Below are 21,507 nucleotides of genomic sequence, written 5' to 3'. Positions count from 1 at the left end.
ATATTATAACTTATTTATATTACTGTTATCACAACACCAACTCCAATGAGGCGACCCATTTCGTTCGCTCGCGTCTGTTTGGGTCGGCGCGGACAAAAGTGATGGCCCAACGCGCCGACCTAAACTCAAATCGTGTCCGTCTGGCGTCCGCGCCGATCCATTTCCGGCTCAAAATTGCGCCTGAAATATGTCATCGCGGACGCGAAGCGAACGCGCCGCGCATCTCCTTGCTGTCTGTCGCGTCCCCACCTGACGGCCACCCAACCGTCACCGGTCGTCTTATTTATGACGACCATCGACAGCGGGCCCACACGTCAGCCAGCGAAAGCGTCCTTTTTTAACCACACGTGTGGCGGGGTCGGCCTCATCCACTTCTCTCGTCCACATCTGGCCCCCCACCACTCCCTTTGCTTCCTCGCCGGCGACCGCAAACCCTAGCGCGCCCATGAGCCTCTTCGACAGCAGCAATGGCAAGGGCAAGGGCAAAGGCAACCCCGGCGCCTCGTCCTCCCGTGCTCCCCTTCCCCCTCCTCCTCCTCCGGCGGCGACGCGTTTCCGCCTTGGTCGCCGGCGGCTGCACATCCCGGTGCACCAAGCACGGTGGCGCTGGTAGTACAGGCGGCCATTGTCGTACCCCAATGTCACGTTGCTGCACCGTTGCCATCTAGATCCGCAGCGGATCCCGGTGCCGGAGCAGCGTCGGCTGCCAGAGTACGCCGCCGACTCCCCCAACTGGGAGGCGTGCTTCGCCCTCGAACACGAGGAGCAATGGCGCTCGGGTGTCGATGCCGTCCTGCCGCCCCCGCAGGTAGAGCCGGAGGACATGGAGGCGGAGGCGGAGTACCAAGCCACCCTCAAGGAGGCCCTGCAGCACGCGCTGAAGGCTAGCCGCCTCGAGGAGAACGCGCACTGGGATGGGCTGGAGCAAGCCCTTGCCCTGTCAGCGGCGGGGGACTCCGCCCACACCCCGCTCTTCGTGCCGCCACCGCCACCGTCGTCGCCCGTCCAGCCCAAGCTGGAGCCGGAGTCGGAGCTGACGCGTAAGCGCTCCCCGCCTCCACCCACTTGGCCGGAAGAGGCCTACTCGTGGACGAGCCAGTACCGCGAGTGGGTGAGCGCGCCTCCCGTCCACTTCGCTGCGACGCCGAAGGAGGAAGCGGCCCACCTCGAGCGATGGAAGGAGCACTGGTTTCACCAGGAGCACGCTGACGGAGAGGAGCATATGTGCTACGAGGCCATGCTCCAACGCGACATGGAGGCGCTCCGACTCGAGGAGGAGGAGGAGCGCGCGCGGCTTGCCGCAATGCCGCCGCCCCAGCAGACGCCGGAGGAGGCTGCCCTCGCAGCGTACCAGGCGGCGTTTGGGTGGGCTGGCCCTGCTTCGGTCTTCATCGACCTCACCGACGACGGCGGCGTCGACGGTAAGGGCAAGAGCAAGGCCGACGACGTCTAGGGCAGCGTGCGGGGCGGCAGCAGGCGGACGCAAACTTTTTTTATATTTTATTTAATGTTTATTTGATGTAGGTGGACTTTGGTTGGCGTTTGACCGGCCACTTTATGTTTATTTCGTGTAATTTGTTATTTTTTTTCACGGCGGCACATTTGGGTCGGCCTGCCGGTTGGGCGGTTAAGCCGACCCATTTTAAAATGCGGACGCGCACGTCCGCCTGACCTACCCAAGTGGACAAAAAAGGGACAAAGCGCGCGTCCGTTTGAGTTGCCCCGTTGGAGTTACTCTAATTTACATATTTTTTGGAACTAATTCGGGGGTTTCTTTCACAAAAATGCGATGCACCGGTCAGTGACAGTGGGCTGGCACGCCGCGTAGGTGCCGGCTACGTTTACAAACGGATTTTGCACGGTGTTTGCCTCCCAAGGCAAGTTTGAGCACTAGTTTTATGTATTTTTCAATTTTAAGCACCAAAGTGAACATCCTATGCAATTTGTTGTACCATCGGTGTATTTGACTTTAAAATAAGAAACACCCAGCGGCTACAAAATTACGTTACCCAACTCAAATCCCGTTGAACCAGCCACGAGGCCCACGACATGCGACGCTCTGGGAGAAAGATCGTCGGCAAGTAGCGATTTGCATGGCAACAGACCGTCGTTTTCCTTTTTGCAAGAAAATTTCTGATATTTTTATTTTCAATCATGGCGGACAACGAATATCAGAAATAATAAAAATTACGTTCAGATCCGTAGACCATTTAGCGACGACTACAAACACTGCAGATGCATTAGTTTGTTCTTCCTATTCTGTTTCTTCCACGTCGTTAATGTTCTTACGTTTCGTATGTTAGTTGACGAAACTTTTTCCGGTGATTACGGCATGCAGCCGGAGTAGATAAGAATTAGCTTCTCGGCATCACCTGTCCAGCAATCAGCTAGCTGGTGTTCGATTGTTGGGCGATTCAATCACGGAGAAAACGATGCAATGCAACACTGAAATTAAACCTGACGGGGGAGGAGGGGAAGCCTGATTGCTGCGTCAGCCAATATCCAAACGCCGCCACACATTGCGTACACGTGTAAGGCTGGTCATAGTGGAGAGTAACTTAGACTGGTGTCATATGCATGACACTAGTCTAAGTTACTATCTCCATAGTGTAAAGTATCTTAATAGTGGTGTTATAGTTTGTTTCATTTATTGTCTTATAGACTCATTTTACCTTGGAAAGCGTTATGTTACAGTAACATATTATGTTAATCCAAGCACCTCTTTCTTTATTAAATACTTGCCACATAAGCAAAATTGTCTTGGAATGTGTTAAGTTACTACCTAATTTACCCCACTATGGTTAGCCTAAGTCAAGAACAACTCACGTCTCTCTGTAATCAACAACTAACAGCCATGATCAACGGAGAAACGCACGTGACACACAGTCACACACACCGCGCGGAATTAGCGAGAAGCAAACGTCATCTCGGGAAATCCATTTCCCACGGGACGCTGGAGCCTGCACTGCCTGACGCCCGGGTCGGGGTGGTTAAAATGCGGTGACAGACTCGCGTCGTACAGTTTATCCATGGACATAAGGGCATTTACAACGCTGACTCTTAAACCGGATATTGCTCTACCCTTCCTCGCTGTGGCGGCGGGGCGCAGAGGAGCTAGCGACATCGTCCTCGATCTCCTTAATGGCGGCTTCTAATTCCGCCTGACGGACACGGCGCCGCCTGTGGTTGTGGCGAATTTCGCAAGCGGTGCGGAAGAATTGGAGCAATGCCTCCCGCTCGCCCACGTCCACATCCAACGTGATGCTCGTGTCGGCGTCTAGTTGTAGGCTTGGTCGGCCTGCACATGCCGCAATGCAATCCGTCGCTCTTCCAACACCATCCCTGTGCATTGAGCATGGGCCTTGCCCATGGTGATCGCAGCATCACCAGCAAGTGATGGTGGCGCCGACTCGTTGTCGATTGCCTCTTCCATTGGGGCATCCACAGTACTGGCCTCCGGTAAGCTCGTCCATCTGCCGGCCATAATGGCTACGATTTGCTTCTTTAGTTCGGACGAGAGGCTGTCCGAGGGGGCTTTGGAGCTCTTGGAGGTCATGGAGAGCGTGGTGCCGAGAGGAGATAAGGATCAGATGAGGTTGGATGCGGCTGTTGCCGGGCCTGGAGTTTATATAGCGGGTGGATGGCAGGGCAGGCGGCAAGGTGATTAACGGTGGGAAGCAGATGGATGAAGGAGTGGCGCCGGAGCAGGTTCCTCGGCAACCGCATATGTTTAATGTATGTAGACAGATGGATGGGCTGTCGTTTGAACGCGGAACAGTGGCCTGCACGTTGAAGCTACGCGGGAGGCGCTCTCGACCTACGTGCCGCTTCAATGTTGCACCGCCGCACCCCAAACCCTAGCACCCCAGCAAGCAAACCAGCGAGCAGCCATGGTGGCAGCGAAGATCTGGTGGGGTGAGCTCGACGAAGATGATTGGGGCGAGCTCAACTTCCTGCTCCTGCCGCGGGTGGTCATCGGGCCCAACGAGAACGGCTTCAAGAAGACGATAGAGTACCACTTCGATGGCGAGGACAACAAGGTCAAGGTCACCACCACCTCCCGCATCCGCAAGCTCGCCCTCGCGCGCCTCTCCAAGGTGGTCGTCGAGCGCCGATCCCATGCTAAGGATGGCAATGGGTAGGGTATGGGGTGAGTAGAACAATACCATACCCATACCCGTGTAGTCAATGGGTACATCATTTTACCCATATCCGTACCCACGGGTATGAAACTTTACCCGTACCCATACCCGGCGGGTACCCATACCCATTGGGTACCCAACAGGTAGATCAAATAGTACACAAGTTATTCAAAATTTCACATTCATGGATATCACATTTGACCCAAAAAATATTTATCTCAACTCAATAACAGATAGATGAGTACATAACAATTATCTCAATTCAAATTAATGATTGGTGACAACTTTAACATAGGTTCACAATCCCATAACACACTTCACAAGTAAGGTACACGTGTCAGTATAAACGGGTAGGGTATGGGTATATCCATGGGTACAAGACAATACCCGTGCTCTACCCATGACTTAACGGATAGGGTATGTGTACTACCCATGGGTATAAAATTATGCCCATGCGCTGCCCATGCGGGTACGGTATCCGCGGATACCGCCCGCCGCCGGCTTCGACTTCGCCTCTGCCCCGCCCTCTGATGACGACACCAACGCCGACTTCCCTGCGGGCACGGACGACGACCTCGCTCCTCCTCCACCCCCTGCCTCCCAAGATGATGGTGGTCGCGTTGCGGAGCTCCCCGGAGGGCTCACCATGTGGGCTTTCCCGGCACCGGCAGTCAAGGCCAAGCCGCTCCTGGAGAAGTCGACCAACGTCCTCATCTACATGCGGCCGGGCTTCTTCGACGTCGTCGTCGTCAGCTCCTCCGGTGATCGCGGCTTCTATCGCCTGCCCATGCAGGAGGTGGCTGCGGCGGCCGGCATGCTCGTCGCCAACTTCGCCACCGCGTCCATCGGTCACCTCACCAAGGTGGCCACAGTGGGGCCTTGTAGAACCCCCATCACCTCCGTGGACGTCATCTGCCGCGACTCTAGGGCTCTGCCGGGCCCTGTGGCCGCTGCGGCCGTCAGCGATCTCGACCTCTCCTGGCCCGCCACCCCTCTGGTGTTGGAGGAAGACAACGAGGTCCATGCTCCCATGGTGCCACTGCCTTCTCCTCCGCCCGCCGCCGACCCTCCGGTGGCCTCCCCCGCCCGCCGCCGGAGCACCTGCCTCGCCGGGATCGAGCCTCCGGAGTACGTCTCCATCATCCTGAAGGCCACTCAGTGCATGCGTGTCTTGAAGGAAGGAAAGATTTCTGCTGGTGGAAAGGCGCTCCTCCCAGTTCAGCTCATCGACATGGCGCCCGAGGTCTCCTCGCCCCTCCCTCGGCAGGACGTGCTGGAGCTTGCCGCTGCCTGTGACGTGCCCGCCTCGGCTCTCCCTGATGACACCGCATGTGTCTAATGTTGCGTCTTCAACTGTCAGCCCCGCATCCCCTCGCGGTCCTTCTCTGCCGTCGTGCTTCGGCTTGCATCAGTCTGTCATCTGTATCCTGTTTTAGTCCTAGCTTTGCTCCGACCATAGGTCTTAGCTCTTCTGAGCTTGGTCGCAACCTCTTCCGTTTGCTACTTTCATGTCTAGTTGCAGTTGTAGGTCTCAACCCGGCTGTACTTGGCCTAGACTTGCTCCATGTATTTGTTTGTAGGTGGCCCTGTCCGGCCATGTTTCGTTATGTTTTCGTTGCCCTTTATGGTTTCCATGAATCGTAAAACTCGTTTCATCTCTTGGAATGTTCGTGGTCTCGGTAGAAACAAAAAATGTACTGATGTCAAAGCTGCTCTCTTCGGCCTCGACCCCTCTTTTATTTGCTTGCAAGAAACAAAGCTTGATGATATCTCTACTTTCAAGGGCAGCTCCTTCTTACCCACTAGGTTGAAATCATTCCATTTCTTGCCTTCAAATGGTTCTGCTGGAGGAATCCTAACAGCCTGGAACGATCAAGACTACTCCTGCACTTCTGTCACTGCTCTTAAGTTCTCCTTAACCTTACACTTCTCGGCCAGAGCTAGCAACGATGATTTCTCGATCTCTAACATTTATGGTCCTTGCGCCAGCTTTGAGAAGCAAGCATTTGTTGACGAACTTCTTCTCTTAGGCTCCTCTGTAACCGGCCCCTGGGCTCTTTTAGGCGATTTCAACTTTACTCTAAAGCCCAACGAGCGCTCGAATGACAACTTTAACCATTCCGAAGCCTTGCTCTTCTCATCTACCTTAAACCGTCTTAATCTTCAGGAGCTTCCCCTTCTTGATAGGCTATTTACTTGGTCTAACAAACAAGACTGCCTGACTTTGGTGCGCTTGGATAGGGCTTTTGTCAACACAGCTTGGAATTTCCTCCTCTCGGACTCCACACTCACGTCCGCTTGCCGGTCAACTTTTGATCATGTGCCGCTTGTTCTCATTGCTGCGTCCAAAGTTCCCACGCCTTCGGTCTTCCGGTTCAACAACGGCCTTCTGCACTTACAACCTTCCATGAACATCATTTTGCAAAATTGGAATAGTGTTGTCCCTTCTACCCACTTGGGCCACTTATGTCTCAAACTTAAGAGAGTGCGCGCAGCTGCTAAGGCCTGGGCCTAGCAAGCTAGATCTCCTCTTGTGATCACTAAAAACTGCCACACGGTCATCACCTTCCTAGACAAAATAGAAGAATTCCGCTCGCTCTCCTCCTTAGAACGCTCTCTTCGCATGCAGGTTTCTCTGTCCCTTCATCGGCACAACGCCCTAGCTACTGTTTACTGGCGGCAACGGGCTAAAATCAAGGACTGTGTGCTCGGTGATGAGAACACGGACTACTTCCACCTTTGCTCTACGATCAGGCTGCGTAAAAACCAAATTAAATCCCTCAACATAGATGGTAGCGAGGTCTCTTCCCACTCTGGCAAGCATCGTGCTCTTCGTGACTACTTTAAACTTGTCATTGGTACCCCTATAGCCTGTTCTATTCCTTCGAATCTAAACGAGCTAGTATCCGGTTCTCGTCTAAGACCCTCTCAGTCTCTCGATTTGACTCGCCCCTTCTCTGTCGAGGAGATTAAAACGGCTCTCTTCCACATGAACGATAATGCTAGCCCCGAACCAGACGGTTTTGGGCCAGCTTTCTACAAGGCCAATTGGGACCTAGTTAAAAATGACCTTCTATCCCTTCTCAACAGTTTCCACTCCTGCTCTGCAGATCTTAGGCGTATCAACAAAGCTTACATTGTCCTCATCCCCAAAAAACCTGGCACAACTGACCCTGACCAGATGCGTCCGATTTCCCTTCAAAACTGCTCGGTCAAACTATGCTCCAAGTGCCTTTCTATTAGAGTTCAGCCGGTTATCCGTGATCTTGTCCATGCGGATCAATCCGGCTTTATCAAAGGCCGGTGTATCTCGGAGAACTTCATTCTCGCAGCTGATATTGTACAAGCTTGCCACAAAAGAAAATGCCCGGCCTTAGTCTTAAAATTGGATTTTAGGAAAGCCTTTGACTCTGTCTCTTGGGAGAGCCTTTATCGTATCCTTCAAGCCAAAGGCTTTTCAGAAACTTGGATTCGTTGGATTATGATGCTGAACGACTCTGGCCAATCGGCTATTCTTGTTAGCGGCGTTCTCGGGAACTGGATTTAATGTAAAAATGGTCTCAGACAAGGCGACCCCATTTCACCTTACCTCTTCATCATTATTGCCGATATCCTCCAACGCATGATCCTAGAGGCCTCAGCTCAGGGGCTGCTGCAGCACCCAATTGTTCCCAACTCGCCATGTCCCGTTCTTCAATACGCGGATGACACTCTAAATATCATAAACGCAGACGAAGATAACCTTGCCTCCCTAAAATCTATCCTGCTCAATTTCTCCCTCGCCACGGGTCTCCACATTAATTTTGCTAAGAGCACTTTTGCTACAATCCATGTTGACCCTTCTGTGGCCGCTCGCATGGCAAGTATGTTGGGTTGCTTGGTCACTACCTTCCCGCAGAACTATCTTGGTCTCCCTTTGTCTACCCACAAACTTCCTCTAATAGATTTCCACCCGTTAATTGCTAAGGTTGACAAAAGGTTAGTTGGTTGGCGAGGACACCTTCTCTCTGCGGCCGGTAGGGCAGTTCTTTTCAACTCTGTAATTCGAGCTCTTCCCACCTATGCGATGACCGTTATGCCGCTTCTTGTTGGTTCTATTCAGGAGATTGACAAGCGGTATCGTGCTTTCTTTTGGGCTGGCGATGACCACGTGAATGGGTGTCAATGCAAAGTTGCTTGGGCAGACGTCTGTGCCCCCACTAAGAAGGGCGTCCTGGGCTTTAGATGCCTTCGTACTCATAATACTAGATCATCGATGGCGCGCGTTGCTGCGCCCGTCTATTTGTAATATTTATTGCATGTTAGCTTGGCACAAATATGTGAAGGCATTATACATGAACAATAAAGCAGTAGTAACACATAAAGGCACCAGCACCATTGTTTCCAACATGACACATAAATAATTCTAAAAAACACGGCACACTATGTATGATAGCAGTAAGTATCAGTATTGCATATTACTGCATTCGTAAATATAAATAATTTTGTTGCCAGTTAGATTTCTGCGCCTTGTAGGTCCAACAAATACACACTTTTCTTCTCAACCCAGCCACTTGATGCTCCATTAATGTTGGATTAGATACTTCAAAGATCATATAGCAGTCGCTAAAAGAAAATCAGGGATAATAATACCAATGTAAGATCACATGTCAAACAGTAGCACATGCATTGTATTGTTACAATGCAGTACATGCTTCTAGATCATACAGCAACCACTATATTCCAACAAATGTGCTAACACTGTTAATGAACATTTACTTATTATTCCATTCTGGCATTTGTTGTCCATAATTTAGATAATTTTTATTACTGTTGTACAGTTGGCTTTTTTAGGACATGTTACAGTATTATCATACAAATTAGAAAACAAGTAGGCATCATCTTCTAGTGACAGAGCAACAAAATACCAATATACAATGATCGAGCCTCAAGATAAAGAGGGTCCTTGGAATTTAACAGGACAGTAAAACATATCGCAATGCATATATACCTTAGATTCTAGGTTTGTCAAGATTGTTGATTTAACTTATGCATTAACACGATCAAGTTGTCTTTGCTCAACTGCAACTAAACATTATGTTTTGGGCAAGTAAGTGAACCATAAACTGATTAGCAATGAAGCCATGGTTAGCAAACTTTCTTAAGGAAAAATACTGACATTAAAATTGTAATGAAAAATTAAGGAAGTGATGGGGGTGCCAGAATTGGGAGAAAGAAAACTTGTTGTCCCCATCTTGTTTATTTTCTGTAAAAAGAAACGTTACAGTTCATGAGTAAATGGCTACACTGAGCAGATACCATTGTAAGTAAAGCATATAATATGATTAGATATATTATCCTACATTTCCTCCAGCATCTGATTATGTAGATGTATACTAACCCTTTGTACACAGAAATGTGGACAGCTCATTCGGCCTGATATGACAAACCGAACTAACATAGAATAAATCAAGAAAAAATTGGGGGGAAGAAGTGTCATGTTGACTTGAGCATGGAGCAGAATTAGAGGCATGATACAATAGACTAAACCAACCTGTAACTCAGCATGTAATAACTTAAAAAGAAAATATGTCACGCTCGGAAGGAAATGGCAGTGTCGCTCACCTATAGAGAGGTGCCATGGCACTGTCGGGAAAAGGCATGTGCGCTGCCAGTCAGCATTCCTGTGAGAGTGGGGAGGGAAGGCAGACTGGGAACCTCGCAATGAGTAGTGGTATGAGAACCATGGCTGCTGGAAAGATGGCAGAGGAAGAAAGGGGAAGTAGCCATTACCCCTGTAGAGAAAATTCATAAATCAGAGAACAGCTTAGATGCTCCTTTTATAGAGTATAATGTCAACAACATACAATATGTAAGGCATGCACTACATAGATCTTGATTCTGAATGCAGCAAAAGAACTCTATTGAGTACCTGCAATAAAACAGTAAATTGTTATGTTCATGCAATAAAACACTAAACTCAAGATGAGTATCTTGGTTCCAACAAATTTTTCGTACACCTTGCTCCTGCAATCAACAGTTGATTGACACTGCACAGGGAGAATCAAACATTTGCATGTCCTTCGAACTGTAATGTCCTGAACAAACCCTGCATTGATTTTGCGTTGACATACTTTGCTGCATGTGGGCCTCCTCTTGACCAATAACTCATGCGATTTTGTTAAACCCTAGGAAAGGGAAACAGACCTCGGACGATGCACAAGTCGGTGAAGCCATCCTCAACATAGATGATCCAGCGCCGCCTAACATGGCACGGACAAAAGCAGATGCACATACAATTTCAACAAGATGAAAGAATCTCAGCGAATACATAGTGACTAATAGAGACCACACCCACACGAGATTATGAAGGACTTTATTAGCTTTGCAGGATACAATTAGATGTAAACACTGCTACTTTTGACTTCAGAAACTGTAGAATCATGAACAACAATTTACTATTTTATTGCAGGTACTCAATAGAGTTGTTTTGCTGAATTCCGAATCAAGATCCATGTAGTATATGCCTTACGTATTATGTTGTTCTCATTATATTCTATCAAAGGACCATCAAAGATGTTCTCTGATTTATCCTGCAAAGCACAGGTCATGTCATGGCAACCTGAACTTTCAGAGCGTGGGTGTGGTAAACTCAAATTTGGTCTAGAGTTATAACCTGAACTTTCAGAGCATGGGTGTGATAAACTCAAATTAGAACATCGGTAAAATAAAGTGAGCACTAAAATATCATGGACATATCAGAATAATGTGTTTCTTCATGTCAAGATTAGCAATGCCTTCTGCCTAATTTCATTATCCCAGTTATAACCGGCTCTCCTGAATCCATTATCTTGCAATACCAGACGGCTACAGAATTTCTACAACTATTATTGGTCTTATACGTACACCACCGAGAACCTCTATATGTAAAGTATACCGAAAAATGCAAACAGATCAAACAAATCTGGATTGGCTATTATTAGTCAATGGAAAAGGATGCTCGTCCAAAAGGAGTTTAGTTACAATCCAAAGGCAAAAATTATACTGGAACTGCTAATCCCAGCTTGCAAGCACACAGGAGCTCGAGTCAGTCAACCTAGATAACTTGCATCATTTTGGGAGGTGAAAGAATAGCATCAATAACGCGGGCAGAGGAATGGAAGAGCACGGAGTGGTAACGGACCTGCAAGTAGTAGCCGCTGAAGAGTGGCATGGTGATTTATTTCCTCAATCACCGGCAAGTGGAGTCCAACCGACAAGCGATGATTCGCTGCCGTTGTCACCGCCCTCTGGCGTCGCCACCGATGCTTGAGGCTCCCAGCCGAAGTTGTGGTGCCGTCCGAAATCTAAGCCAGGTTGTGGGAGGTTGCCGTACCGGCGCCCTTGCGCGGTGGGAAGCAGGATCCCACCGGCGTACAAGAATGGGGATGAGCGCGACAGAGGTTAGATCGGGGAAGAGCCGCCACGCGAGGGGGGTGGGGGAGACGTGCGACCTAGCGAAATGAAACGATCGATGGCTTAGGGAAGGTTTCTACAGGCCCATGAGGCCCAATTTAACCTGAGACAACCAAAAAAGCAACCGGAGCAGCGGCCAGACGGTTCGCGCTCGTTAATAGCGAACGAAGGCTGATTAGGTTCGATTCAAATCAAATCTGACGGCCGAAAATGCTTGAAATTGAAGATCAGACGACCACGGACGCTAATGGCCTGAGAGGGCTGAAAAGTTGCACAGTTTTAATGTATCTAAATTTGCCTGCTTCTAAAATCCCTCAGTAAAATACACCAACCCGGTCTTGGCTCTTGGGACTCTTGGCTTGCCTCCACGTATGGCTGGGATGGCGGGCACTACATTGGTGACACTCATAGACTACACAAAATAGTTTGGAAGGACCTCCTGTCTGGTTTCCCTTTCTTCCGCTCTGTTACCCACGTCAAGATCGGTAACGGTGTCTCAACCGCGTTTTTGTTGGATCTATGGATCGGCAACGATACCTTGGCTGCTCGCTTCCCAAGTCTTTTCTCCCATGTTACAAAACCTAATGTATCTGTTGCGTTTGTTCTTTTGGCGGAGGATCTTCGTCTTTCACTACAACCACGTCTGACCATTGCTGCTACTAACGAGCTTCTTTGTCCGCGTACTGTTTTAGCCACAGTTAACTTGATGCCGCAGGTACCGGATAACCGTTTACGCAGGATCAATGATAAGCCTCTTTCTGTTGCTTCTGCGTATGGAGCTGCTTTCTCATCTCGGCCGGATGATCAGTTCTCTGAATTCATCTGGAGGAAGAACTATGCGACTAATCGGTGTAGGTTATTTATCTGGCTGGCGCATCGAGGAAGACTGTTTACCAACGAGCGTCGCTTCCGGAGGGACCTAACGGACTCCGATACCTGCCCTTTCTGTTCAGAAACGGAGTCTACCTCCCACATGCTAATTCACTGCCATGTTGCCGCTCAAGCTTGGATGACTGTGGACTCACTAAACATCAACCCTTCAGATTGTTCTTCCATCCAAGACCTGCAAGGGCGTTCACCTGCTTGCAAATTTCGCAATACGGTTACTACGTCCATCCTCTGGAGCCTGTGGAATAGAAGGAACGCTAAAGTTTTCAAGCAAGAAGATGAGTCTTTGGGCTGCGTTCTTCGGCGGGCATCGCAAGACCTCTTTCTTTGGGCCCATCGTTGTGGAAAGGAGAATCGCAAACAAATTGTGATCGACTGGGGAATCATGTTGTCCCGGCTAGATGTAGCATAGTAGTTTTTATTTGATGTTTCCCTCTTTTCCTTTGCCCCTCTCTCTGTATATATTCTCTTTTAAACTTTAAAATTAATAAATGAGTTCAGGCTGGCTTTTGCCCGCCGTAGTTTGGTGACGCCGCTAGCGGCGACGATGCCTCCGAGCGCCTCATCATAGTCTCCACCGAGGAGGTCCTCCTTGAGCACCCACGCGCCCCAGCTGGTTCGCCATTCTTCTCTGTATCCCCATCTGAATCTGTGTCGACTCATCTGTTTCGAATCAACTATGAAGACTATGTCAAATCGGGTGAATTTTGTTCGATTGTTCTTATCCCTTAAAGTCAGTTGGTTGTGTTATACTCCCTCCATTTCACAATCTAGTGCATATTTTGTTTTTCAAAAGTCAAAATGTTTCTAGAATAAATTGTCTAACATCTAAAATACTAAATAAATAAAAATATAAAGTACACTTCATGATGAATCTGATGACGCAAATTTTGTATTGCGGATGTCGATAAATTTTTCCTTAAACCTGTCAAACATAAACATGTTTGACTTTTTGAACAAAATATTCACTACGATATATACAACAAATCTAACCTTACATGGTGACACAAATTTTGTATTGTGGGCTTCTGGTGATCCACTGGCATTGGCGAGCAAGGGAGGTGCCGTTCTCATGGTCTGCAGAACCTGTGGCAAGAAGGATGACCACTGGACCTCAAAGTGCCCCTACAAGGATCTCGCTCCACCGACCGATACTCTAGACAGGCCTCTTAGTACTTCCTCCGTTTCAAATTACTTATCGCAGGTATGAACGCATCTAGATGTATTTTAGTTTTAGATACATCTATTTATACGACGAGTAATTTGAAACGGAGGGAGTACATCTGATGGGCCTGCAGCATCGAGCGGTCCTGCGAAGAGCTCATACGTTGCTCCGAGGTTAAGGATTGGCGCTTTTCATACTGATGCTGGACACGACATGAGCGCGCAGGAACAACGAGAACTCCGTCCGTGTTACCAATCTGTCCGAGGACACCCGCGAACCCGACCTTCTCGAGCTATTCCGCGCGTTTGGCCCGGTCAGCGCCGTGTCTATGTTGCGGTGGACCTGAAGACGGGATCAAGTAGGGGCTTTCGCTTTGTCAACTTTGTCCACAGGGAAGATGCTGAGAATGCCATCAGCAAGCTCAATGGGTATGGTTATGATAACCTCATCCTCCATGTTTAGTGGGCAACACCCAGGCCTAGCTAGTTACTGCCCACTATCATTCGGACTTCCTGCAAGTGTCCTTTCAGTATAGTCTTTGAAATAGTATTTTCGTGTCTCTGAACTCGGTGTCTGTGCTTTGCAGGGTTGAGAATAAACCATCACTCTCCCGTTGTTCTCACCAACCGTCCAAATCTGGATGTTGTATGGATTGGATGATAGTTTCGTATTTTTGTCAAGTTCTGTATTGCTTTTGCTTTGTTTGGTTACCACTTAAATTACCCTTGAGCTGGCCACTGGTTCCTAGGTACACAGGCAAGCATACGGGAGAATATCCAGTGACTGAATAATGAGAGAACGGTAGAAGTTATCAGAATCCGGGGCTAGAGTCTTTGGCTGAACATCCACAGACGATTGATTCCCTGCGCTACTAAGTCCCACATGCTCCCATGCTACGATTCAAAGAAAAAAAAACAAATTTAAGTTTCAATTTTTTTAAAAAAAAACGTGAATGTTCACAAGGAAAGTGTCTACAACCCTAAAAATTTCAGGTTCAAATTCAAAATGCACATTGAGAAACAAAGAAGCAAATCCAAATGTGAATAGTGAAAACATTTGCTTGTCTTTTTGTGACACTATCCATATTCATCATTTGTTTCTCAATGTCTATTTCGAATTTCGATCTGATTTTCTTAGGGGTTGTAGTCACATACGTTGTGAACATTCACAAAATACTTGAAACATTTGAATTTGTCATTTCAAAGTAGGTATCATGGGAGAATTTAAAGTGTGGCATCACTTCATACTTTCCCGCAAGCATACACCCCTTGGTCATTCATGATTATTCTTCTGTAGACTGAGTCCGTGTTTTGTCTCCTGCTGATCATTGAGATTCTACAAGATACCCCCTGGCAACAAAAAAAAGTTCTTCTGGGATGCTTAGAGCATCTTCAAAGCGGACCTCAAATCGCCCGTAAACGTTCGAACCATGATGTCTGGATGCAATTTGCCATTCAACATCGCCCGACATGGTCCACGGACCATGTCCGTTTCCTGCAAACCAAAAGCAAACTAGGGCACTTTGCGGGAGTCCAAACCGTCGCCATGTAGGACTATGGCACCCCCGGCCCACTCAAAGTGCACAACTAGAACATTTGTGCTAGTTGAATGCAAGTTTGAATTATTTTATTTGACAACTTATTTGGATTGTAATATTTAAATTAGAACTACCGTTGCATTTGAATATTTTCAACCTTCGCTGATTTGATATGCCACTATTTTGAGCCCACAGATATTTTTGAAAAAGAGGCAAAAAAATTAGGAAACAACGTTGGATGACCTGCTCCCACATCACTGCCCGTGAACTGATCTGGATCAGTCTACAGATAAATACTATATCCGTTTTGAGGGTCAACAATGAAGATCCGCGTCAACAGCGCAGACTCCCCTGGGCGGCTAGGCCCTTCGATGACCCGGTCCTACCAAAGTCGGTATGGCAAAAGCATCATGCCATTGCTTGGTGCTACATTTCGTTTAGCAGTATTTTTAACGCCGGCTCATTCAGTCTAGAGGAAACCAAAACGTAGGAATAAGAGGTATACAAGAATTTGATAGGATGGCACTTGTCATTTTAAGGATTTGTCTTGACTTGATCTTACGCAAAAAAGAGAGCTTTGAGTGGATGTGATGTATGGTTTTCTTCAAAAACACAGAAAATGAATAGTATTTTTAAGAAAGTTCTGCTTTCTGGGTGTTGTGGGTCTTTGGCCCAGCAAGACAACGGCGCAGCTAGTCTTCAGGTGGGGCCTCCAGAGAAGAACTTGGTAGCAGTGTCATCCCCTTGGAACGGAAAAGAAAACCCTAACCCCTACCCACCCCCTTGGCGGCGCCCGATTGAACTGCCGCCGTGAAAGCTCGCCGGAGTCGTCTATGACCGACTCCCAATAAAAACCACCACCAGAATGAAAACCTACCACGGGGTTTCCCCAGGCGGCCGCCGCCGCAGCGGTTCTCAAATCGGCGCGAGCGAGGAGGCCGCCGAAATGGCCGGCGCTAGCCGCAGTCGCCGCCGCTCCCAGATCGCGGTGACCCGCCCCGGTCGCCGTAGCCGCTCCCATATCGGCGCGAGCGAGGAGGACGAGGGGCTGGTCCGCCCCGGTCGCCGCCGCCGCTCCCAAGTCGGGGCGAGCGAGGATCGCCGCCGCCGCCGCCGCCGCCGCACCTCTCCGGAGGCGCCTGTCCCTCTGCCGGGTGACGGCGATACGCCGCGGAACGGCGGCCGCTGTCCTCCGGCCCCGTGCGAGTCGCTGCCGTTGGATATGCTTTGGGAGATCCTTCTCCTTCTGCCACCACAGCCGTCGTCCCGCCTGCTCGCATCCTTGGTCTCCAGGCGCTGGCGAGGCCTCGCCACCGACCCCAACTTCGTCCGCCAGTTCCAAGCCCGCCGCAGGAGCTGGAAGCCGCCCCTACTCGGCTTCTTCGAGCGCCGACGGAAGATCGTGTTCAACCAGGACATCCTGTACCCTCCCGACCGTGTCCCTGCTGAGCGCATCCACATCCCGTTCGGCATGGCCTCCCGCGGCTTTGAAGTTTTGGGGTGCCGTGGCGGTCGCGTGCTCGCCTTACACCGGGTGTTCAGACAGCTTATTGTGTTCGCTCCCATCACCGGCGAGCAGCGGTACTTCGCTGTTCCTGCCGAATTCGGGCAACCGTCCATCCTCTACGGGGCGGTGCTCTGTGCTGCTGGCGAGCAGGACCATGTGCACGGCCACTGTCATTGCAGCCCTTTCAAGGTTGTCTTGGTGTCTCACAAAAGAGATCATCAACCACAGGCTTGTGTTTTTTCCTCGGAGACTGACACATGGAGCAATATCATATCAACAAAGTATCCATGCGAGCTCCATGGTGATAGCGTTCCCGCGACCCTTATTGGCAATGCACTCTATTGGCTGCTTTCGTGCAATGCCATATTTTGGTTTGATTTGGATATGCAGAGCCTAGCTGTCATCATGGGGCCTCCTGGTATGAATGAATCTGGCAACTATAGGATCATCAAGCCAGAGGACGGCGCTGATGGCCTAGCCATAGCCATATTCCTCTTCCCGAACCTTCAGATCTGGCAGAGGGTGGTTAATTCTCAGGGTATTGCCACATGGTTTTTGCGGAAGACTGTTGAAATGCATAGCACTCTTGGGATCCCTCATCAGATTAGGAGAAAGGTGTGGCAAGACAAAGTGCTGGGGTATGATGAAGATAACGATGTGATCATCCTCTATGTGGATGACAGTGCCTACATGCTTGAACTTAAGCAAATGCAATCCAGGAAACTTAACGGAACCCGTTCTATGAAACAATGTCATCCTTTCACGAGTTTCTATCCGCCAGGTAATTCCTCATCCTTAGTATTTATATCATAGAGTAACCCAATCTAGTTATGTTCTGTACATGATTGCTTGAATACAGATATTGTGATTCTGAATTTTTCACCTATAACTTGTATTGAGTAAGCAACTGTCGCTGATAAAACTTATCTAACACCTAATTTGATGTCAAATGAATAAGTCAGTTGGCAAGTGTGAAACCTCAAAGCTGGTTATACTTTTATCTGTTAATATCTGTTCTGATCTTGTTATTTATCGTAATTCCATAAAAAAAAACTTCTGTTGAATCCATACTTTGTGAAATAACTGTGATTTTGTCATTTGTTCATGACCCCTTCTGCTGGTGCGTGTTACATTTGTAGCACATAGGAATAAATTGAATTTCTTGTCTCGGGATCCTTATTATTTAAGACAGAATACTTGACATCTGCTGGTGCCCTTGGTTGGCCGTCGATACCGGCGCTTCTTCGATTCGGACACACTCCTGGAGCTGCGTCTCCTTCCAGCTCCTTGGGCTCGCTGGCGACCCTGCTGTCCGGTCCTGTTGGCCTGGATCTGTGCTCCCCAGCAGATCCTGGCTCGTCTGGGTCTCCAGCCACCGTCACATCCCTCGCCGCTTCTCATTCCGCCCAGCCACCCAACCTCGCCCACCTCCATGCCCCGTCCGTCCTTCCGCCTGCTCCTGAGCTCGCACGTCTAGCGGCGCCCGCTGCCTCCTTTGGCCGGGGGGGGGGGGGGGGGGGGGGGTTCCCTTCCTGCGGTCGCGGTTCCGGCCTATGCCCGACTTCCTCTTCTCTGATTTGTGCTCTGACGGCTTGGGATTGCATCCCTGCATCCTATGCTGGCAGCGGCGACCCGCGGGTGCCGTCCCCTTCTTGCAGGCACTGCCATGGCCTTCATCTGTGGCCCTCTTCTAGCATCAGGGGAAACCCTTGGTCCGGTTATTTCGATCGGACGGCGACGCCATCTCGGTGTCGTTCTCCTTCGTTAAGGCGCTGTCTTGTTTGCTCGCGGCGTCCTCGGTTCTGGATTTGGAGATGTTGGTCATCTAGTTGTTGGTTTGGGTTGCTTCCAAGGGCGGTGAGTTTAGCTGTGCTTTCTCTGTTTGGGCTGAGCATTCCTTGTATCTCTGCTCTGGGCACCATGTTCACGCCTCTTGCGTCCCTGCTCTAACTTCTATCAATGGAATGATATGCAAGCTTTGCGTATTCGCGAAAATAAAAGAATACCTGACATCAATTTTCTGCTAGACTTTATTGTTTTGGCATAGTGTTGTTTGCTTGACATGACAAGGGATGATCTTACATGAAAAAAGTTATAGGACATGTTTTTCTTCTTGGTAGCTAAATTCTCCATCCGAAGGTAGCTAAATATGCTACTTTTATGAATATTCTTTGCATTTTACAACATATGTGGCTTTTCAAAATCTATTGCTGGTACTGTAAAGAGTGAGTTATAACACATATATAATAAAAATGAGTTATATGAGATATTTCTAATTGTCTCATTGTGGCCTTTTGTTCTCCATTTGTCTCTTCATCATAACTGTTGCTAATTGTCTGACTTTTATGCTTCTAGACATAGCCATCTAAGAAGCACTGATATGGAACATGGAGAGTTGGAGACGCAGATATGGATGCAGAGTCGTAGGATATGGCATTTTCCAGGAACAGCCATGCGGGGATGCAGCGAGTATATAAATGAAAAAGTACAGCATGTGATGTAATGAGGGACAATAGTATGCATTTGTAAGATGTAAGATCAAAGTAGTGCCCACTTGTTGTCTGCGGGCCTTTGTTTACCTGTTTGTATGTATTTGTAAGATGTAAGATCAAAGTAGTGCCCATTTGTTGTCTGCGGGCCTTCGTTTACCTGTTTGTATGTGGCTGAGCTTAATGCAGCTGATGCTGCATGTAAGTAAATATTTCAGGAAAAGAAAACACAATGCAGCATGTAGTATGGACATAATTATATCTGTAAGATGTGGGATCAGGTCTTGATTCTACCATGTGGTGGGCAGCTAAAGCACATCTAGATGTGTCATAAGTATTGCACATTCAAGTCCCGTGCCAGCATCTTGAAGGAGAAATCAGATAAATGCAGAAGCAAGAAGAGTGACGCTATAAGAAAGTTGTCGGCAGTTGCTTGATGATGGTGATGATGCTTATTTTGTGGGGGGCAATTCTGTGAGGTTGCGTTTCATATGCCGGCAGTTGGTAGGGTTAGCGTGTTGGGCGTGTTTTCATGTTTGCTCTTGTGGTTTTGTGGGCTCATGATTTGGGAGTAGTCTGCTTGCTTCATGGGGTTGTGGCTTGGTTGCATTCCGTCGTCAAGTTGTAACGGTTTTCGTCTGGTTTTCTGCAATTAACTGGGCAACTCTCTTATTAATTAATGAATGAGGCAAAACTTTTGCCTTTTTTTCAAGAAAAAAAGTCCCGTGCCATTGATCTTACATGGAGATTCGTTGAGTGTTTTCTTTTTTGTTTCCTTTTTCTTTTTGTGCTAATTGAGTCATTTAGATGTGCAATAACTAGGACGTATCTAGATGTGTTCTAAACAAACCCAAATTATATTTGTAAAATGTGAGATCATTTGTATATGACTGAACTCAATGCAGCTGAAAGCCTGAAACGTGGGATGGTGTGACTGGAAAGACAGAGTCAAGATCAATATGTTCTGGGGTTCGAGTTGGATTTCGTCGAGTGTGGCGAGTACGAGGGTCCTCGCCGCGGCATGGACGAGCGCTCCGCCGGGAGGTCTCTCGGACTGTGTCGAGAACGCTGCCTCCCATCGTTTTTTCTCACGCCAAATCGTTCTCGGGAGCATGCTGATAATGTGTTTAGAATTGAAAGTGATTGAAAGAATGAACCAGATTCTTTATAGATGATGATGATGAACTATTTATACATGCCCAAAGGGCACGGACGCCTTTACGAAGAGTCACAATTGAATCAATGCGACTGTTGCCCAATGACGGTTTAGACAAATTAGAGATTATTCCCTAATTATTCTAATTAGTTACTCCCTTCGTCTTATAATATAAAAACGTTTTTCAAGCTATGTTAACTTGAAAAACATTCTTATATTATGAGACAGAGGGAGTAATTCCTAACACTGGCCGCTCCGTTTGGGTTGCCGATTCTGAAGCCTGTCGCGGTTCTTCTGTACGTACAGGCGTACAAGACGAGGTCCCCCGATTTTCTGCTGCTCTCGTCTGGCCTATGAATCCTATGTGGACACAACATTAGATGAGAAGGTTTCTTCAACATTGTTCATCGCACCGGGGCAGCAAACAAACCGGCTTGACAACTCATGGCAATGTCGCCCACCAAGATGCTGCAGAGACGACGTTCTTGCAGACTACATTGCTTTCTTTCTCTTCTCTCCTACCAAGGTACTGTATTAGATTAGCTGGTCACAATGGGTAAGAACATAGTTTAGTAACTTACACACTTCCCTAGACTATGTTACTACCTCCACAGTGGGTAGGAACATCTATGAGAGTGTTTGGATACTCTCTAGTCATGTGACTAGTAGTAGTCAGACTAAAAGTTTTTAGTCAGGCCCTGTTTAGGCCCTGTTTAGAAGGTGACTACTACTAGTCAGCATTAAATGTCTCAGTATTAAATTCTTCTCTCTCCCTTCCATTTATCTCTCGTCTCTCTCTTGTGCCCGCAACAGGATGGGCCTGCCAATTAATTAGAGGAGAGACTTTAGTCACTTTTAGTTGGGGGTGGGGTGACTAGGGACTACACTAGTTTTAGTCACCCATTAGTCAGGGGTGTTTGGAGGTTTACTGACTAAAAGTGACTACTACTAATCTCTAGTCACTAGTGATCCAAACACCCTCTATGTAGTGTCATGCAACAATGTATTTATTAGGTTATAGACTCATTGTTTCTTGAAGTGTGTGATGTTCCGGTAACTTAGCTAGTTACCACAAGCACCTCTCTCTTCATTAAATATGTGACACATAAGCAAAGTTGTATTGGAGTGTGATGTTACTCCTAAGTTTCTCCCCTTTGTGACCATCCTTATGTATTGCCCCAAAGCCATG

The 21,507-nt window shown here is 48.2% G+C and overlaps 2 protein-coding genes and 1 pseudogene across 2 annotated transcripts; all 3 read left to right on the top strand.

The window, feature by feature from the left end:
• The first annotated feature begins 3,890 nt into the window (after positions 1 to 3,890).
• Positions 3,891 to 14,115, top strand: LOC125510718 (uncharacterized; annotated as a pseudogene).
• Positions 4,598 to 5,718, top strand: LOC147973023 (uncharacterized). The gene has a single exon (XM_087521822.1). It carries the CDS (start codon positions 4,606 to 4,608, stop codon positions 5,479 to 5,481), a length of 876 nt encoding a protein of 291 aa, XP_087377948.1. The 5' UTR covers positions 4,598 to 4,605; the 3' UTR covers positions 5,482 to 5,718.
• Positions 14,116 to 15,855: 1,740 nt separating the features above from the next.
• On the top strand, positions 15,856 to 19,455 carry LOC125510717 (uncharacterized). The gene is made up of 2 exons (XM_048675967.2): positions 15,856 to 17,454; positions 19,029 to 19,455. The coding sequence occupies exons 1-2, from the start codon at positions 16,032 to 16,034 to the stop codon at positions 19,040 to 19,042; spliced, it is 1,437 nt and encodes a 478-aa protein (XP_048531924.1). The 5' UTR covers positions 15,856 to 16,031; the 3' UTR covers positions 19,043 to 19,455.
• Positions 19,456 to 21,507: the final 2,052 nt, after the last annotated feature.

The sequence above is a fragment of the Triticum urartu genome, chromosome 5A, assembly GCF_056163025.1.
Source record: "Triticum urartu cultivar PI428250 chromosome 5A, HENAU_Tu73, whole genome shotgun sequence".
NCBI lineage: Eukaryota > Viridiplantae > Streptophyta > Magnoliopsida > Poales > Poaceae > Triticum > Triticum urartu.
This window is presented reverse-complemented; position numbering and strand designations above follow the sequence as displayed.

Excerpts from the sequence above, each read along its gene's own strand:
- LOC147973023 (XM_087521822.1), top strand. The coding sequence starts at position 4,606 with ATGCGGGTACGGTATCCGCGGATACCGCCCGCCGCCGGCTTCGACTTC.
- LOC125510717 (XM_048675967.2), top strand. The coding sequence starts at position 16,032 with ATGAAAACCTACCACGGGGTTTCCCCAGGCGGCCGCCGCCGCAGCGGT.